At 45.0% G+C, this 19,565-nt stretch overlaps 1 protein-coding gene across 8 annotated transcripts in view; it reads right to left on the minus strand.

The window, feature by feature from the left end:
• The window catches only part of WNK2 (WNK lysine deficient protein kinase 2), a 126,599-nt gene that overhangs the window by 35,491 nt on the left and 71,543 nt on the right, over window positions 1-19,565 (minus strand). For 5 of the 8 annotated variants that reach the window (XM_068419926.1, XM_068419920.1, XM_068419924.1 and 2 more), the window contains exons 10-20: window positions 19,002-19,154; window positions 13,997-14,188; window positions 12,393-12,932; window positions 9,563-9,877; window positions 6,665-6,714; window positions 4,009-4,174; window positions 3,812-3,928; window positions 3,481-3,648; window positions 3,208-3,253; window positions 1,902-2,018; window positions 418-1,427 (exon numbers count right to left, since the gene is read on the minus strand). In XM_068419926.1, coding sequence (XP_068276027.1) covers window positions 418-1,427; window positions 1,902-2,018; window positions 3,208-3,253; window positions 3,481-3,648; window positions 3,812-3,928; window positions 4,009-4,174; window positions 6,665-6,714; window positions 9,563-9,877; window positions 12,393-12,932; window positions 13,997-14,188; window positions 19,002-19,154 — 2,874 coding nt within the window. The remainder of the gene's footprint in view (window positions 1-417; window positions 1,428-1,901; window positions 2,019-3,207; window positions 3,254-3,480; window positions 3,649-3,811; window positions 3,929-4,008; window positions 4,175-6,664; window positions 6,715-9,562; window positions 9,878-12,392; window positions 12,933-13,996; window positions 14,189-19,001; window positions 19,155-19,565) is intronic. The other 3 variants (XM_068419921.1, XM_068419922.1, XM_068419927.1) reach the window with 3 other exon arrangements.

Raw genomic sequence — 19,565 nt, forward strand, 5'->3', positions numbered from 1 at the left:
CTACTATTCTATGATCGTCTTCATCAGAACTTGAATGGCTATACCTCTTCTGTGTTTTACATTCTTAAACTACAAAAAAATTATCACATTTCTGCCTGCTTTAGAAAGAGGACACAAGAGGAGGAGAATGAATTAAGATATTATGCCACTTGTAAACCCAAAAGTTTGGCTTTCACTAAACAAGCATTTATGTAAAATGAGTCAGAACGCATCTGACAGTAAAAATTTAAGAGCACTTTAACAGTGGAAAGCGGTCCACAAAGGGTAATATACCCAGGAGAAAAATATAAAGCATTTAGAGAAGCAAGAAGCCTGTATGTGTCCTACCACAGGCTTGTTGGTTCTGAGCTCTGCTTTGGTGCCGTCCCTAACAGCTGGATTTGGGGGTACAAAGGGCAGAGTCATTGCTGGACTAACCCGTGTTGGGTAGGGCGAGGTCTCAGCAGCAGCTTTCATGTCCTGGCTGGCATCTGCGACGTTATGGCCTGGTTCTCTCAAACCCGACAGCAACGTAGGAACTTGATCTTCGGGAAAAGGTGGCAAGTTAAATTCACTGTCACCCTGGTCTAACGGGACAGAGGTGTCCGGAGTCCCTGCTGATGCAGAAGAAGTAGGAACGTACTCCTGGTAAAGCAAATTGCGCAATTTCTCATCAAGGCTTTTTATAGTGTTGTCAACGAAGTCCACCCTGGGCGGTCCCTCTCCGTCGGACTCGGCGGTGCTGGGCTGTGGCTGTGGCAGCAGGCTGAGCCCCATGCTGGCTACGGGCTGTGCCTGGGACAGCACGGCGTGCTGCTGGGATGCGGCCACGGGCGCCTGAGTAGGGCTCTGGAGCTGAGACCCTGCCAGAGCGAGAGGATCGGAGGCGGCGGCTGCAGGGAACACGAAGGAGGGCTGCAGCATGCCCGGCTGGCTGGCCTCCAGCAGGTGAGGGACCTGCGCTGCGGGCTGCCGCTCCAGAACCACGGCGTCCGGGAGCACGGGGAGCGGGCAGAGCTCTGCCACCTTCGCAGCGGCTGCCGGGACCGGCTTGTGCGGCCCCACGCTGCAACACGCTATCTCCACGTCAGGGACGCACATGCCCTCGTCAGCGTGCGGCTGCAGGTGCTGGGGAACGTCGGAAGGCTCCTCCAGGACAGAGGCACGGGGGGAAGGAGCGCCCATCGCCGCCGCCAGCAGAGGATACTCCAGCTGCCCGCCGTTCACAGCCGCCTGCTCCAGGATGTTTGGAGCAGATCCCAGGAGCGCCGGAGCTGGGAACTCCGCCTGGCTCGGTAAGGCGGCGGCAGGAACTTGTACCAAAGCTGGTGGGGCTCCAATGGGGCTGTCACATACGCCAGCGTGCAGGGGAAGTTGCTGACCAGCTAAGACACCGGGCAGATCCGTCACCACAGAGCTCGCTTGCTGATCGTCCAACTGCTCCAGGTCTAGAAAGAACATAAACGTCAGGTGAACTTTTTAATGAGCCACACAGAATGAAAGTCAGTCACTGAAAAACCTCCTGGCTAGCTGCACTGATAACCACGTCTAGCCATAACCCATCAGTGCTTCCCATCAGAAAATAACTGTTCTACAAGTCGAATTAGAACCTAAAATTGCAGATTAATCAAAAATATTTCACTGAAAAGACATTTCTTATTAAAACAGCAGTGACTAGAACTTCAGCTACCTTACAGCGTGAGGCAGAGTTAAAATACTGAGACTCTCCTGAAACTCAAATAAACATTCCTAATTTGGTTCAATACCAGGAACACAATTAGAATGCATGATTTAACAAAATTCATAATTTTTTCCTCTGACTAAGTGAAGTAAAACAACCACAACTAAGTCAGGTGAGAACAGAAGAGAGATGACACAGCAGCTTCAGAGGAGAAAACACTTTCTATGAAGTTTGCAAATACCTGGCCCTTCAGACTGCTGTGTACTCTGAGGTACCGGTGGAGAAAATTCTGGTGCATCAGTAGCAGAGTTTTCCACAACAGGACAGATAATAAACCACCTTTTTCCAGTATGCAAAACTAGAGGTGAAAAGAAAACAAAAAGTAAACACAATAGTTTCCATTCATTCCAGATCATCTGTCAAAACCTAGTCTTAATTTCCACGGTTAGAAAGAAAAATCAGAACTTTTATTGTATTAGCCAAGATTAAATCAATGGTTCCTAATTTGATTCTCATCCCTTCTGGAAGGCAGACAGCAATGCCTCCTGATTCTGCCACATATTTTAAGTTATTTGAAAATTTATTTTCAAGTGCTCATGCTTTTAGAAAGGTAATATTTACGTACATGAAAATGTTATTAACAGTACTGCGGACAGTTTTCTCACAATGAAAAATTTGTTAATTTTGTAAAGTTTATCCAGCTTAACTTTTCCATGTTGGAAGTTTTCTAGCTATTTCCTTCCACATCTTATTTCAAAGCCTGGTATATGTAAATGGCAAACTAGAACTATACACACTTTGTAACTTCCATTAGTAGAAATATAAATGTTATGTTAAAAAAGGTGAACTGAGATAACCGTATGACCTTTACAGGCAAAAAATAAATAAACCAGATCTTTTGAGTAGAAAGTCTGGTTTGGAGGATTCCCAGTTGCTGCACTTGCCAAAAGTTCTAAATTATCCTTCTTCCCTTGTCAGCATAGAGCAAATACACCACCCCACAGGCAGTAACAAGAATTTTGGATACTGTGCGTCCTTAGCAGAGGTTTCATTTTCCCCACCAGCAGCACGCTCTTACAGAGAGAATCAAGGGCCAATTCCCTTCCCATTCCATTTGTCTGTAAAACCCGTAAGATACAATTGCATTCAGAAGGCCAAGATCCCCCCTGTAATACCAAAGTAGCTGAAAGCTTATGGGTTAGAAACTTCAACTAAATTACCAATGCAAACATAATCTTTTAGCTTTCTCTTGCAAACATAGTCATTGTTGTGAGTATGCTTGCCCATACCTTCCTGACTTTTCCACCACTGATTACCAGCTTGTGTAATTCAGGGCTTCCCTAAACCTCCCCAGATGTTAGATTCATCGAGGTCACCCCTGCCATCTTCCAGGTTGCTAACAGCAGGGACCAGTTATACCCATATTTCTAGGTCTATTTCCAACCACCAGTAACTGCTGGATTTCTTCCTGAATCTAGCAACCTTCTGCATAAGCTCCTCACTACCTTAAAGCTTGTGATTAAGTTTGTATTCAAAGGCACGTTTACCATTTTGTTGATACACGGGTGTCTTCATTTGAGACGGCCGCTTCTCCTGTTAAAAAAACAAACCCAAAATGATAGAAGAACCAGCTGTCTCGTGTCAATGCAAGAGGAGCATCGCTCCAAGGAGCACTCATATTGTAAGCCTTAATGGAGCAAAAGCATTCTTTTTCTAGCTAAGAAACATTTTTTTTTTTTTTTTACAGAGGATGTAAAACTAATTTACTGGCTGTTAAGAAAAAGGAATCAAACCAGAGATCTGTATTTAACATTTCTTACCTCGTTCATTTCCAGTCTATCGGTATCTTGTTGGGGACTTGTTCCCTGATCAGAACTTCGTTCTCCTTCTGTATCTTCACTGAGCATATCTTCTGCTTTATCAATAATATCTTTCATTTGTTCAATAAATGTCTCTTTTTCACTCTGCAATATGAATTCATTCTCTACCTATAAGGCAACACCAAAATAAAGAGGAAAACGGTAACTTTTTGATTAATGCCCTGTTCCACAGCTACCAGAAAGCTCCGTCAACAAGCACGCACGAGAGTAAGTTGGCTGAAGCAAACTGGTGCATCAAGAGACTGCGGGCAGCCACATCACCAAGTCTTACCATGTAAGTAGCAATTTCCTCCGGCGCATCACCATCCAAATCAAACTTAAAAGTCACCATTTTGTGGTTGTGTGTTTCAAGCTGGCATTCCACCATCTTATCCCCCGTGTTACAAACCTGCAGGCAAAGATTAACCACAGTTAGCCCTAGCAAAGCCAAAGGAACCCTAAAGTTACCCTCAAAGAGGTTGTACTTGCATTTAATATGGTCAGTTTTGGTCTGCTGGACTTCTCCTGGCGTGAACGAGCGCGCGTAGATTTCTTGTGTTTCTTCGAAGACTTTCCTTCTTGTTTTCCACTTCCTATTGCTCCTTCAAAGCTGTCACTCATCTCTTTACCCGAAGGAATGTCTAGACTCATGTAGCTTTGTAAGAGAAGGGAAGAAAAACCCCACGATAAAACCACTGCCACGCACGATGGAGTCATGCATAGGTAAGGTACACAACAACAGAGACTGCAAAAAAAAAGTGCACATCTGCATTCTTTTGGCCCACATGGAGCCAGCTACTGAAAGCTGCTCAGTAAGTGAAGGGAACTAAGGCAGCCATGTACTCTGGCTGCACCACCTACTAATGATCTAGTAACATTTCTGCCAATACCACAGGGAAAGTCCCATCACCCTTAATATATCACTACATCCCCCTAAGCCCTTTACTTCAGGGATCCTTACAGTCCCTTCTCTGAACTGCACAAGTTCCTATTTTTCCCAGGTCTTCTCAACTCCCACCTGTCTGCATTCACAGCAGAAAGTCTAAAGAGGGTCAGTTTATGTTTGTTGGAGATGAAGGGAAAGAGTGAGAAGTTGGTACAGCATCCCGTAAGAGACTGCCTCTCCTCTCTCTGCAGTTCTCCAGGATCCGAAAGAACTTTTTATGCCACAATATCCCAGATGACCAGCTAACAACAGCATATTATTTGTAGCTGCTAACAACCTTATTGCAATTGACATCTACAGAAAAATATCCATGTGCAAGGAATTTGCAGGAAATTTTCAGAGGTTCATAAAAACCATGTCAGGAAGGAACCTTGTAAGGCCTTCTGGCCTATTTATTAGCCCCAAGGTATGATCAGCTCTGTCTAAAGCAGTCCTCACAGAGGTTGGTGTAAACTGATCTTACAAAGCTCCCGTGAGATTTTGTAACCTTCCTGGACAATTTATTCCTGTGTTCATTTAGCCATACAGGCATAAAAGAATTTAAGTCTAACCTATGAATCTCTTTCTTAAATGTAAGGCTTTTACTTCTTGTTCTGCACTAGTTGCACAGAACAGCTTATTTCTACTCCCTTTGCAGCTACCTTGTATGTGTAACTTGTATGTTAGGAAAGTGAACACATTTTGCACATAGGATATGCTCTAGATCACATCTTTGCTGCAACTGCCAGCCATTTGATTCACGTGCCACTACCCTCTGCCCTACAAAAGCACAACCCAGCTCCAGCGCCGAGGTACCGATGCACCTGGAAAAGGGAGATCTCCCTCTACGACTGCGAGACACGTGCTGACACAGACTTGCAGTGCTGTTGCAGTCACGACAGTCCGTCAGCTTGTCAAACCACAATTCTGGGACAGGCAAATTAAAATTCAAAAGATGACTGAAAATTTGACACCACACTCGACAGACAAAATGAGTGCATTTTGTCTAACTTATTTATAGCCAGAACTAAGCTACAGTCACGAAAAATTAGATTTCACTTTCCATGCGGTATTTATAAGCAGAAAAATCTTGTGAAAAAAGGTTCCTTTTTAAGGACACACTGACTTGTGTCAGGCTAACCTTTTTGGTGGAGTAGAATGAAAACAGTAAGGGAGAGGTGTCTGCAAAGTTCACAAACTTAACTCATCTTGGCTATTCAGGAAAATAGAAAAGGGTCACTCAAATCCTAACCCCAAAGCTTTAATCAATAAGGACAAAGTCGGCGCTGGCTCCTGCAATATGCAGCATTCAGGTGCTTATGAACACGCGCTGCTCACATCTACCTTATCCATACCCAAACACTGACAAATCCGGCTCCCTGCTGGTGCTGAAGCAGGAGCTGTAGCACGGGAGCAGCAGATGCCTGGGGAGGGGAGTCCTGCCCCCGAAGCAGCAGCCACTGCCCCCATTCAGCCCCTCTCCAGTCCAGCAGCGAGCCTTCCTCTCCAGGGCTCTTCCTCACTGCTTCCCCTTCTGCTTTTGAGTACAGAAACAGGCAGAAGAGGGCTGGCAAACGTTGAAATTGGCTTTTGTTTCTGAGGAGCGCTGAGCTGGCTCTGGGGGTTATTTATCGTTACTTCCATCATTAGCATTACTAGGCTCGAGCGTGACCTCGTGTACCGCAAAACCACAGAATGGGCTTTGGCCGTGTTTCTAACACTTGTAACGATACCTTTGAGTGGCTCAACAAACAACTCTCGCCAATACACCATTCCCCGTTAACACTCCTGGGGAAAGATCATTACAGGTGATACAGGCGTACCCAGTTTATAAACTACACCCCCAACTATACGAAGGTAGTGTGTTTTTATACTGATTCAACAGAATCAAAACCAGGGCCCACACCACTGCAGTTCCCTTAACAAAAAGAGAAGTTACATGCTGAAATGAAAGCTGTTGTATATACAGCAAGGCTAGGATGCAACACCCAAACTACAGAATTAAAAGAGCTGGAGAAGCCCAAACAGGCACACCACACACAGAACATTTGCAGCTTTCTCCCTAGATGTGCAGCCTTCCATCTTCTCCTGGTCAGGTCCTGCTGCTCTTCTCTCAGGCAAGGCAAAGGCCAGGCATTTGGCCTAGCCTCGTTAAGAGAGAGAAGAAAAAGAGCCTCCAGAAAGAAAACTTTTCTTATGCCAAAGAGATTATAACGATACCTTTCACAGCTCAGGGATAGAGTTTGAAGTTTGTCCTGCATTGCCTGCTCCTAAAATGTAAGAAAAAGTCATTTAAGTAAATGCAATGCATTGGCAGATGAAAAACAACTTTAAGAAAAGTTTTGCTGTTGAGACACCAGCAATCCCAAACCATTCTGTTTAACCAGTCCTTGGAATTCAGAAAAAAAAATAGATGTCCCATTTTACCCCCTCACCATTACTTCTGTCCAAAGCATCACAACCTGTGCACAACCACATTTTAAGACAGAGCCACTGATCTGCTAGTTCCCTTCTGCTGCCTCTAAAGCAGAAGAGGTGGTAAAAGAAACAGAACAGTTCTCACCACAACAGAAAAACTTGATTGCAGGACAAATCCACATCAGCACTGACCTAATTTTATTTTTGAATGGATATAAAGTATAAGCTAATTTGCTTCATTGCTTTGTATAGTTTCCTGAAATATGTTAAGTATTTTCATTGTATTTGGCTCATTGCGAAAATTTCTGGGGAACTTACAAAGCAAAGATGAAAATTCACCATTTAAAGACACAGCCCTCGCATCATGCCCTCTAACACAACAGAAATTTTCCCTAAAAGCTTCTGTCTTCCCTGGTTGCAATGCTAGGACAGGCACTGACAGCGTGACTTTCGCATTGGGTAGACCTGTTTTCACCAAATTTGTGATGATGACATTAGTGGCCCTACTGTAACAAACTTACCACAGATGTACACAGACACACACACCTGTGCATGTATATAGCTGCGTATGTATATACATACACCCCAAATATTGCATAAATATATATCATTTTATATATATTTATATATTTACAAACAGATGTCTATAAAATGCTTCTATAGACACACAGACAGAAACAAGCCCCTTGACTGTCATCAGTACATCTTAATACCGGAGCAGTTGGTAGACTGGAGTTCAAAGCTTAGCAGTGAACCAGTCAACCCCTCTCGTTGCTTATGAGGCCACACGTATGCCATGCCAAGCTTGACTGCAGTTTCAAGAAAACTGCAAAATTAATGAACAGTGAGAACACAGACATAATGTATCCAAATTTTAGTAACGCACTCGATCAAGTGCCTTACAAAATCGCATTTGCCTGATCAGTTCAGATTGGTTTGGATGCGACTACTGCCACACATTTAAAACAAAAGATAAGAGAGAAAAACGTGGTGGCAGAGTAGCAACAAAATGCAGTGTTTCAAATAGATACAGGTATGAAACTCCTCTTACACCCCAGAAAACCTTAGCAATGTATGTCATAAAATCAGCATGGGGAGGATGCTGATCAATGCGACCATCCTATGATACTGGGTTGATTTCTTAAATTGGAAGAGAAAAGGGAGTTAACTTACAGATGAAATAGGAGAATGAAGTTAGCAAAACAGTGGTTACGTGTTCCTAGGGATATGATAAAGTGACAGGACAGACATGTGCCTCAGAGGCCATGGATTTCTCAGGTAATGCAGGACAACCTGTATCCCCCATATCACACTGCACAATAACAATGAGGTTTATTCGTATTTCCAGGATCTCTAATGGGATGGACCCTGCCTTGAAGGCTGTAGCTTCGGCATCAGCATCGGACCTGACATGAGCTGTGCATGCAGAGAAAAGGCAGCTGGAGAAGAAATACCCTGAGTAAGGGACATGCCTGAATCGCTGGGCTTTCCTTGGGGATTCTGCAAGTGAAGCACTATAGATGGGTTCCACCATTTCTGCTATATCTAACCTATAGGATACAGAAATTCACCAGGAAACGTCCTACATCACAGAATGAATATTTATTTGACAAGAATTCAACTGCTGCTAAAAGGACAGGCAAAATGGGGAACTAGATCTAGTTTTAGTAGCATCCTTACTGAACACCTTCCAGAAGAGGAGTTAGGCTGTACCTCTAATGAAACTCATAGGCTGTACTGGGTGGTCAAGGCATGCGACAAGTGCATGAAAGCGTGGGGAAAAACCAAAGAGATTTAGTTTGAAAAGACGGAAACTGTTAGTCTGGGAGGAAAGGTAGCTCGGAACAGAGAGCCTCGAGAGGAACAATTCTGAAAGCAGAATTGCTAAGGGACGTTTCCATTCAGAAGTGGAGAACAAATTAGACTTATTTACCAAAACCTGGTCCAAATGCCAAAATCTTTGTTTTGCTTTGCTATTAAAGAGTTGAAGAGAAGGAAATGTTCTGGGACATTCTGTCAAGACTGAAGGTTAAAAGCAATTATGGGAGTGGAAAGAAGAGTCAAAATAGCAGACAGGAAGACCTGACAGTTTTATAAAGAAAACCAATAAAATGTGTCTTGCTTATATGACCACTGAGAATTGAGAATGCCTATAAATATCTGAAGAAACAAAAATCCCATGGCTAGACTAGAATTCAGGCAATACAGGAGGATACAACGCTAAATGAAATGGGAATAAGGCTCAAGCTGAGGAGCACAAAGAGCTTTTACATAGTGAAGAATCAGATTATGAAGCAGTTTCTTTAGGCAAATGATGGTTGGTTGCACAAACGCTTGAGACATGTAAAACAAGACTGGACAAAACATGGATGAAACTCTACAGAACAGCTTCTTATGGACCCACAGCACTTAAAGTAATTTCTACATCTGTGTTTGTGCTCAGCTACAGACAAAGAGGTACTTAATCCTGCTGCCTCATTACTTCAAGGAGACATTTCACAAGGTACAACATGCAGCTTCCAGCTTCATTTGAAATAGCCAATTATTTGCTGACCCAGAGTTGCTAGCATCTAGGACAAGCAGCTCTATATGGCCAAAGGGGATAATCTCCCTTGTAAAATAAGCCCATTATTTCACAAAGGAGTAAGAAAGAAGGTTAAGGGTGAGGGTGGCGAGTTACTTCAGAGGAAACGGCTCTACCTCTTGAGATGTCTCTGCAACAGCCTGGCCAGCTGAGCAGGGAGCTGGGGGCTGCTGAGCCAGCGGCTGGGCAAGATCGGGCTGAAGCTGCAGCAGACCAGAAGGCTGAAGAGGCAGACAGGGATCTACGGGGAGAGGCGGACCAGCCGTAGCAAGGCTGCCGTGAATCTGCGAAACACCTTCCGGGGCGACGCGGGGAGGCAACAGTTCGGGCTGCAACTGCAAAGGCGGTGACATGACTATCGAAGGTTGCACAGGCAGTGCGGGCACCTGGGCTCCAGCCTCCAAAGCATACTGAGTGTGTCCAGTAATCTGCTGTAACACAACAGACAGCTATTAACACAAATCTCCGCTTAGAGCACTCGCGACTTACATGACAAGGTACTAAAGCCACCGGAGTTCACAGAGAAAGGATTATAATCCTGCAGGGAGGCTGTTTTTGTGTGCTCTCTTGCTTGGGAAGGTAACTGCTTAAGAGTTTAAACTTGCTTGGAAATGACCAAATAAAATTCTAAGGGTTCTTCCTATATAATTATGACAACGTGTGTATAGCTCAGGCGCTATTTAATTTGTAAAAACGAAGCCATGTCTTGCTAAGAAAATAAAATCTTAGATCATGAATTCATTGTCCTAATCATTTGCTCTGCTTTCAACAAGCCTCCCACAATGTCCATGCAGATAAAAATATACTCTGCCCATAAGCTAAATCAGGATTTTTAAAAAGTCTGCTACAGATGTAGAACCAGTAGCTGGTATAGACCACAGAATTAACTCTTTTGTACTGAATATATACCAGCATCTGACAGAACACATTGTTTTCCTTTCAGTTTAAACATTTAAGACACAACGTAACTCCTGACATGCTAAGCACCAAGGCCCCAATCCTGCAAACGCTCCCGTGTGTTACACACGTAGAGGAAGTTTCATTTATCTCAGTGGATTTCTTCAGCACATTAAAATAACTTGTGTGTGCGTAAGTGCTTTGTGGGAACCGGACCGATGCGATTAGATGCCAACGACCTCAGAGACTATGTTGTTATTCTGCATAACAGTTCTTTTGAGTTGGGCACTTAAGACGAGAACAGTCTCCTTTTAGGTACATCATGTATTTTTCCAAGGGGACTGAGCTGGTGGGAAGAGGAAAAAGGAAAGAAAGGAAAATATGGAAGAAAAAAGGCTTTTTAGTATTAGGGAAAACTCTGCCTAATTTTTACTTTTTAAAAGTATAATCACCTAGAGATTTATATTATTTGGAGAATATATTACAAAAAAAAATATCAGATGAGACCTAGGCCACACAACTTCACTACTGCATGCTCTCTGCAGATTTTGGATGTGAGCCGACATTATTATTCCAGGTTTTAACGTGGATAAAAATAAAGATGCAGTGTGCTTTGCAACACGTAACAGTTACACGACTGCCTAAGCGAAGGCTGTTAGAGCAGCGACTGTGGTGTACGTTGCAGAAGAGCGGTGACTTTTTTTTTTAAATCTTATATAACTAAAATAATTCACAAAAATGTTTCAACGTATCATTTACCTGGGCAAAACTAAACTCAGAGGTGCTAAACATCAACTGCCAAAACAGCGCTGCATTGGAAAGCCTTTATTTACAGCAATACCTCTCCGTTAAAAGTCCTTTAAAACACAGAGCAATGTATTTTTGCATATTGCTCTGCACTTGTCCATTTTGTTTGTAATAGCTATTTTTTATCCTAAAAATATTAGTATGCAATTCTTCCGTACATATTTGATAGATAACAACTGCGTCAGGATGGTTTGGGAACATCAGCTGTCCAGGTTTGGTGTTTGCTACGCTCGCTGTGCGGTAACGGGCCTGATTCAGACCCCCTAAAGCCATGGGAAACGCTAGGGCTGAGGAGCTCAGCCCTAACTGCCTCGGGCTCGTGTTCCCCATATTTTCACAAACTATTTCAGTACCAAATAACAGCTGCAGAGAGAAATTTTAAAGTGATGTACTCCTTGGAAGATGCCACGATATGGCAGGTTGGAATGGGATGTTACGAGTTTTAATCAATACGTTACAGCAAAGCGATGTAATAGAACACGGATTTTTCAAGAATGCTATTCTTAACAGATTTAGTGCTCTCTCCTGCTCGGGTCAGACTGCATTTCATGTTGTCCTGCCACAGATGTGGCAACAGAAGTATTTACAAACTCTGCCAACAAGTCCTGAACCAGTTCTCTTGTAAAAAGTGCTAATATTAGAAGCTCCATTTTACGCTTAATTTTCAGGGGCAAAGGGTCTACAGCTAGGATTCATTCTTGTCCGATAGGCCTCTTCCACGGAGTCGTTATCAAACGGCCACTTCCCTTTACTGTTTTAAAGCAGGTCTAGACCAAAACAACACTAGCCCTCCTGCCAGCTCACCCATATTTGCCGTGAGCGTACGACGGCCTACGCGTCACGCGCAGACTGGAGCAAAGGCACCAGCAAGGCTGCGCGGGTGCTGGCTGTTCTCCTGCCACGGGAAAATGACAGCTCATGCTTCTTTCGTATTTGGGGTGGGAGAAGGAAGAGGGAGTTCAAAAAGGGCTCTTGTCCTTAGATTTACACTAGATTATTCCTGATATCTCAATATTCACCTGTCCCTGGATTAAGACCTCACCTGCTCCACCTGACTTCACAGCTCTAGGGACCACCTCTAGGACCGAGGTTGAGAAGTTAACAAAACATCTTAAGAGCAAGGAAAAAACAACCAAACCACTCCCCACTGTGCGCTTACACCGGAGCGAGCCCCGGGAACGCCTGCGTTCGGTAACCACCCTACGGTGCGGTATCGACACGGCCCCGCGCCCCGTGGATTACCTGGTGACCAGCCCCAGGCGCGGGCAGAGGCTGTTCTGAAGGATGAATTATGCTCGGCTGCAGTGACTGAGGAGGTGGAGGTTGCTGCGGTTGGGCTACTGCTTGCGTGCTCTGCACGTGGTGGGGAGAGGGAGCTTCACTCTGAATGATCTGCTGGAAGGTGGGCTGGTACATCTGCTGCTGGGAGAGCTGGGGCACCCCGTGGTGCGGTGGCAACGCTGGCACCCCCGGCGGAGCCACGGCAAGCAGCGGTATCGTAGCGGCCGACATATTTGGCACTATCGTTTGGCAGGGCAAGACCAAAGAAGCCACGGTGGTATGAGGAAGGTTGACCGCCTGCATGGGGAGGGCGGGGGAGTTTGGTGCCATAGGCAGAGTGGGGTTCATGGGGAGGCTGGGTAAAATCACGGCTGGAGCGAAATACTGAGAAGGAGCAGGTATGGGGGGCACATTTGCAGCAGGTATATCAGAGAGGTTTGGAGGAAGGCTGTCAAGTCCTGCCAGAGGAGTAATTGCAGGAATGACAGGAAACTGAGGAATCTGCAAAAAATATAATATCACATAAATTGCAAGCGTTTTCACTGATGGTACAAAGTAGTTTCATTTGCCATACAAGTACGTAAAAATCACCTGTGCCACGATGATAATTATGTCTGTTTGTTAATCACTTCCATTCATTTCCTGAGGTTTATAAACAGTAATAAAAAATGATTTATGCTTAAGTGATTAGTAAAAGAGGAAAAAAAAAATTGATTTCAGGGGGACGTTTTTATACCTTAGAAGCTTAAAACTATTTCTTAACACTAGCTTGAAGCCTTCAAGCAACACAGTAATTAAAAGTTGCTTTCATTTTAACAGCAATGAAAAGGAATCGGACCAGACAAAAAGCAAAACTCTCTCATGCAAAATTCAGTGAGACAATTTAAACCCCTTGTCTCTAAAGAGGCTTGGCTGCAACCCAGGCAGCACGGAAGATCCCATAAACGGGTTTTTTACAGTCAAAACCTCCCAGTGATGTAGCAGCCCGTAACTACCCTGTCATCGCGGAAGCAGCTTGCTTCTTCCCTTTAGCACAAGCTGCTTCACATCACGGGGGCTGTCACTGGCAAACACACTTAACAGCACCGACAAACCCTTTCAGGCCAAGGAAAGGGTCTGTCCCTGCTACTGAAAACAGAAACAGGGCTGAGAGCTAGGGAGGGGGGCGGGTGGGTGATGGGGAAACGCCAGGAGCTCAGAAACAGAAAAAAAATCATGGGCAATTCTCATGCTCTTAAGCCTGGGATGGGGAAAAAGAGTATGCCAGAGGGGAAGGTGCAAAAAAAGAAAAGAAAAAAAATGCAGTTATTGCAATTTTGTAACTGCCTTTACCCTGATTCTCTAGGCATGACACAGGATTACTCACAACGGGAGATTTTTGCTTCACCAAACAAAAACAAACGGTAAAGAAAAATACATGAATTAGGAAAAAGCTATATTCTTATGGGCTAATTAAACTGGCATGCGTACAAAATAGCCACACCAAAACTGCAAATCATGTTAATGATTAGCTGGAAAGCTTTACTCGAACGGATGTATCCCCACATGGCTTTCAAAGCTATTACCTGGGCAGGGGCCACGGGTGGAAGCTGCGGCACGGTTGAAATCTGAAGGGGTTTGAGCGGCGTACTGCTAGGTGCCACCTGCGAGGTCTGGGGTTGGTACTGGGGTAACAGATGGGTTGCAGGCTGGATTGGGCAAACTGGCTGGCTGGCAAGCACCTGCTGCAGAGAAGCTTGCTGTGATATGGGTTGCTGCTAGGAGAGAAAAGAATAAGAAAAGGTTATATATCGCAGAATCACAGAATGGCTGGGGCTGGAAGGGACCTCTGGAGATCTGCTAGCCCAATCCCCTGCCAAAGCAGGGTCACCCAGAGCACGTATATATCACAAATACATTACAAAAGCAGCAGTTCACTGCACACAGCCACCCATCCCTCTCTCTAGGTAAAGCCGCACAGGCAGAACAGGACTGTCACTCGGAGCAGGGACGGTTTGTAGAAGAGCAGGGCACTCCTAATTAAACACTCTACAAGGGCACGTGTTTAAAACACATTGAAATGCGAGATACATTACCTGAAAAGACAAGTTCTAGCTGTCTTGGAAAGGTTATTTGTAATGACTCAGACTCTTTAAATCCCAGAGATTGCTCTAGTCAGCCCTGTAAAATCCCCACCTACTAACTTCAAAGATTCCTACTCTGTAGACTATACCCAGCTAATCTTGGCATTCAAAAGCTGACTACACAATGTAGCAGGCATTGAAATATACAACACTTATTATCTGAGACATGAATAAAACACAATAATTATAGTAAAGGCTGGATCCCAGTTATCTCTGAGGTGCTGTAGTAACAACGTGGCAGCCAAAAAAGCAGTTGTACCCTTCCAGGGAGGAGAGTGCTCCACTGGCCTGCCAGATTTGATACAGTAGAGCAGAAACAAACAGCTGCATTAAAGCTGAAAATAATCAGTAAAAATAATCAGTAACAAACTTTCACATCTTCCATGCTACTGCTATCTCCTTCTTTAGTTCCTCTAATTAATGCTGAAAGTACTTAAAAAAAATCTTCTGTTTCAGAAGTATGGCACGACGTTGGCTCTGGAATGACCTACTTGGATTGATCACTTCACCCGGGCTCTGCAGCACACAGAACCTAACACCGTGCCCGATGGTCAAAAGGTAACTATAAAATTAATAGCCAAGCATTATCATCTTTCATCTTCGCCACTTCCACCGTAAATCAGTATCGTAATATTTTGCTCTGCACTTTTTTAGTGGCAGGATTCTTCAACCAGTTTTTCGGTAACTACAATAAAACTGTAGAAGCTGTATCAAGGAAGCAAGATGCCATCTACCCTTAAATAGCTACAATGCAACCATGGCTGGTAAGTTTGCAATACAAGGATCAGTGAACAAAAGAGCATCTGGCAACTGGTATGAAGTGTCCAGGGCTGAACGCACCTCATGCCACAAGCGGTGCAAGACATGCCAGAGACTGCACTGAATAACTCTGCACAGCACCAGCTCAGCTCTGCAGCATTTATTAGTCCTGCCTGAGCATCCATAGAATCACAGAATCGTTTGGGTTGGAAAGGACCTTTAAGATCATCCAGTCCAACCATTAACCCAGCACTGCCAAGCCCACCACTAACCCATGTCCCTCAGCACCACATCTACACGGCTTTTAAATCCCTCCAGGGATGGGGACTCCACCACTGCCCTGGCCAGCCTGTTCCAGTGCTTGACAACCCTTTCTGTGAAGAAATTATTCCTGATCTCCAATCTAAACCTCCCCTTGCACAACTTGAGGCCGTTTCCTCTCATCCTATCACTTGTTACCTGGGAGAAGAGACCAACCCCACCTCGCTACACCCTCCTTTCAGGCAGTTGTAGACAGCGAGAAGGTCTCCCCTCAGCCTCCTTTTCTCCAGGCTAAACACCCCCAGGTCCCTCAGCCGCTCCCCCTCTTGCCACATTAAAGAAAAAAACAGTGACGTGACCCTGTATCACAGTTTCTGCCATTCCAGGTTTTGGGAACGCAGGGGAATTTACCCGACTAAAACCCCAAACTCAAGGGAAGGGCATCAGGGGGATCCCACTCATCCCCCAGTGCGAGCTCTGCATCATGGGAAACTCCTGCCAGAGCCAGCCCGACCTCAGGAGCAGAACACACACACACAGTGCTGGGCTGGAGCTAATAAACCCTGCCAGCATCCAAAGCCAGCTCAGGTATCTCAGCATCCCCGGCTGGGTTAATCTGCAGCTCAGACAGGCTGCCCACAGATAACTGGGGATTGAGCACGCTGACACAGGCTGATCAACCCGCCTCTGACGCGAGAGGACACTGCGTTAAAAGCAGAAGAATTGTGCTCGTGGAACTAAACAGCTTCCTAAAGCCTCCGTTTCAAATTGGGCTTGTGTTTTACACAAGGCTGATGAATTGGGTGAGGCATAGGGAGGGGAAAATACCCAAATGAATTATGCTAACTTTGCCTCATTATCATAGAATCACAGACTGGTTTGGGTTGGAAGGGACATTAAAGACCGTCTAGTTCCAACCCCCCTGCCACGGGCAGGGACACCTTCCACTAGAGCAGGTTGCTCCAAGCCCCATCCAACCTGGCCTTCAACACTGCCAGGGAGGGGGCAGCCACAGCTTCTCTGGGCAACCTGGGCCAGGGTCTCACCACCCTCACAGCAAAGAATTTCTTCCTAATACCTAATCTCAATCTCCCCTCTTTCAGTTTAAAACCATTCCCCCTCGTCCTATCACTCCATGCCCTTGTAAAAAGTCCCTCTCCTGTTTTCCTGTAGCCCCTTCAGGCACTGGAAGGTGCTAGAAGGTCTCCCCAGAGCCTTCTCTTCTCCAGGCTGAACAGCCCCAACTGTCTTCATAGCAGAGGTGCTCCAGCCCTCTGATCATCTTTGTGCCCTCCTCTGGACTCGCTCCAACAGGTCCATGGACTCCTGCTACCTCTTGTGTTATAACCTTAACATTATAAATGCACAGACACCTAAACTGGAAAACAAAAAAATAATGAGGAGATGCAACACTGATCCCATGTGTCTGAGCCATCAGCATATATTCATACAAGATCAATACATTTCATCCTGTTAGGCAGATGAATCTTCTCACCCTGATTTCCCAATCTTCTGTTGACCTGCCTCACTTACAAAAGCCTGCAGAGATCTCCACTGCTCAAGGCATTGTGCCTGGAGACTCTGGGAACACCAGACCTACTTCTGTCTCTGAGGCACACAGGCACTCTGGGAAGTTCTGCACAGCAACTTTATCATTTTACCTATTTCTGTAACAATGATACTGTAAAAAGTCAGTCTTTTATCGAGCTTCCTGGCAAGATTAGAAAACAAAGACAGACTAGTTATTAAATCCTTTCACTACCAGGGATAGAATTAAAGAGACAGCAACGTTGGGAGGAAAGGACGTGTGAAATAAATTGAGCAAGCTGGGCAAATATCCTACACCAAACCAGCCTTTAGCCTGGGGGGAAAATAAACAACAGATTTTGAACTGTCAGCAATAAAGCTCCAGAGGCCACTAGAGAGATCTGTGCAACTGGTGAGGTCCTACATTTGCATAAGTGCACAATTTTTGGCTGAGAGAACCATGAGAATATCCCTGCCCATTAGGAAACAATCTGATATATGATAGAACTTCACATAAGCCTTTTTTTTTTTTCAAGGAGACCAAATGACATTGTTCCTATACTGATGCTTTCAGAAGAATAAGGCATGTTAAAAAAAAAAAAGGCAACTTGAGAGATAAATGTTGATAACTAAAAAGGTTTAGAGAGGTATGACACACGCCAGTCACAAAGTATACAGACACTCCCCAGCCTTGTCAACAGTTTCTACAGAAGGAAGCCAAGCTTTTGGTAGGATCCCAAAAAATGAGACATGACGTACAGGTCTGCAGGCACATTCCTCATGGGCTGACCCCACCTCTGCACAAGGAGGTGACTGCAGCCTCCGCAGCTGCCCCCAGCTGCTCAAGAGAGGTGGTGTACCTTAAAGTACCTTTAAGGAACCCAGGTTTTGGGGGGAAATTGATAATAGAAAATGCATAAAGAATTACTATTTGGAGACAAATCCGAGAGAGACAGACTCTTCTCTTGGAAGATAAAGCTACTGGCTGGATGCCTATACTGAACTATATTTAACACGTGTGCACAACTGAAAAAGCAGCATCGCTGAGGATTCAAAGACAATCAACACCAGGAAACAGAGTCTCTTTCTAACCTTTTAGAAAGGAGGTGCCAAATAACAACACAAAATTAATAAAAAACTATTCGATTTTTAAGGACCAAGATAGTGCATTGAAATCAATGCAAGCCTTCAAGCCGATGCTGTTAAGCCACAACAGAAGAGAAGTCTTAAACTACATCGAGACATTCCAAGGTATCACACAACGACTCGAGTCCAAAGAAGGGCAACAAACTGGTGAAGGGTCTGGAGCACAAGTGTGATGAGGAGCAGCTGAGGGAACAGGGGGTGTTTAGACTGGAGAAAAGGAGGCTGAGGGGAGACCTTCTCGCTCTCTACAACTGCCTGAAAGGAGGGTGTAGCGAGGGGGGGGTCAGTCTCTTCTCCCAGGTAACAAGTGATAGGATGAGAAGAAACGGCCTCAAGTTGTGCCAGGGGAGGTTTAGATTGGAGATCAGGAAATATGTCTTCACTGAAAGGGTTATTGGGCATTGGAACAGACTGCCCAGGGAAGTGGTGGAGTCACCATCCCTGGAGGGATTTAAAAGCCGTGTAGACGTGGTGTTGAGGGACATGGGTTAGTGGTGGCCTTGGCACTGCTGGGTTAAGGGTTGGACTTGATGACCTTAAAGGTCCTTTCCAACCAAAATGATTCTATGACTGTCCTGAAGCCCGTTACTCTTCCATCCCTTAAACTCAAAACCCTTTGCCCCATCCCCAAGTCTCTCGAGTGGAAGTTTAATAGTTTCAAACACGTCAAACTTGCTACAGGTACGGATTGGAGCAGAGCACGGGTAAGGAACGGCATGAGAAAAGGGCTTTTCAGCAGCAGCCAAGCTCTTACCTGCTGACCGGCCAGCACGGGCTGTGGCTGCCCAAGCTGCAGGGAGGCGACGGTGGTGGGCTGGACAACGGGGAATGGCATCGCTGTCTCCTGGTAGTGCTGGGGCCTCTGGGACAGCACGGCGGGCGCAGGCTGCACCGCGGGGAGGCCAGGCTGCAGGAGGGAGAGCACTGCTTTAAAGAAGAGCAACCCTTGCGTTTAGAGCCTCTACAACTGTCATCAAGAATGTAAGTGGAGGTAAATGGTCCACTGGGTGCTTGGTTCAAAACAGAGGGGAAAAAATATGAAAAATAATCTGCAAGGAATGGAAAGTTGTTTGATCTGAAAACGTGGAAAAAAGTCAGCAAATTCCAAGTAAGACAAACCAAACTGCATTGCATTTCTTTCTGGAAGCAGGTGTGCAGACCAGTAAAACCACTGGAAATACGTACACAGTGACCGAGAATATACCAACAGCAACAATAAACCATTAACTGGGTGAGAAGGAAATTTATCTTCACAAAGATTTTTATAATTTCATACAGAATTTTTATCTTCCAAAAAAGCAGGTCATTTACTTGAAAC

The sequence above is a fragment of the Nyctibius grandis genome, chromosome 29 (genome assembly GCF_013368605.1).
Source record: "Nyctibius grandis isolate bNycGra1 chromosome 29, bNycGra1.pri, whole genome shotgun sequence".
NCBI classification, from domain to species: domain Eukaryota; kingdom Metazoa; phylum Chordata; class Aves; order Nyctibiiformes; family Nyctibiidae; genus Nyctibius; species Nyctibius grandis.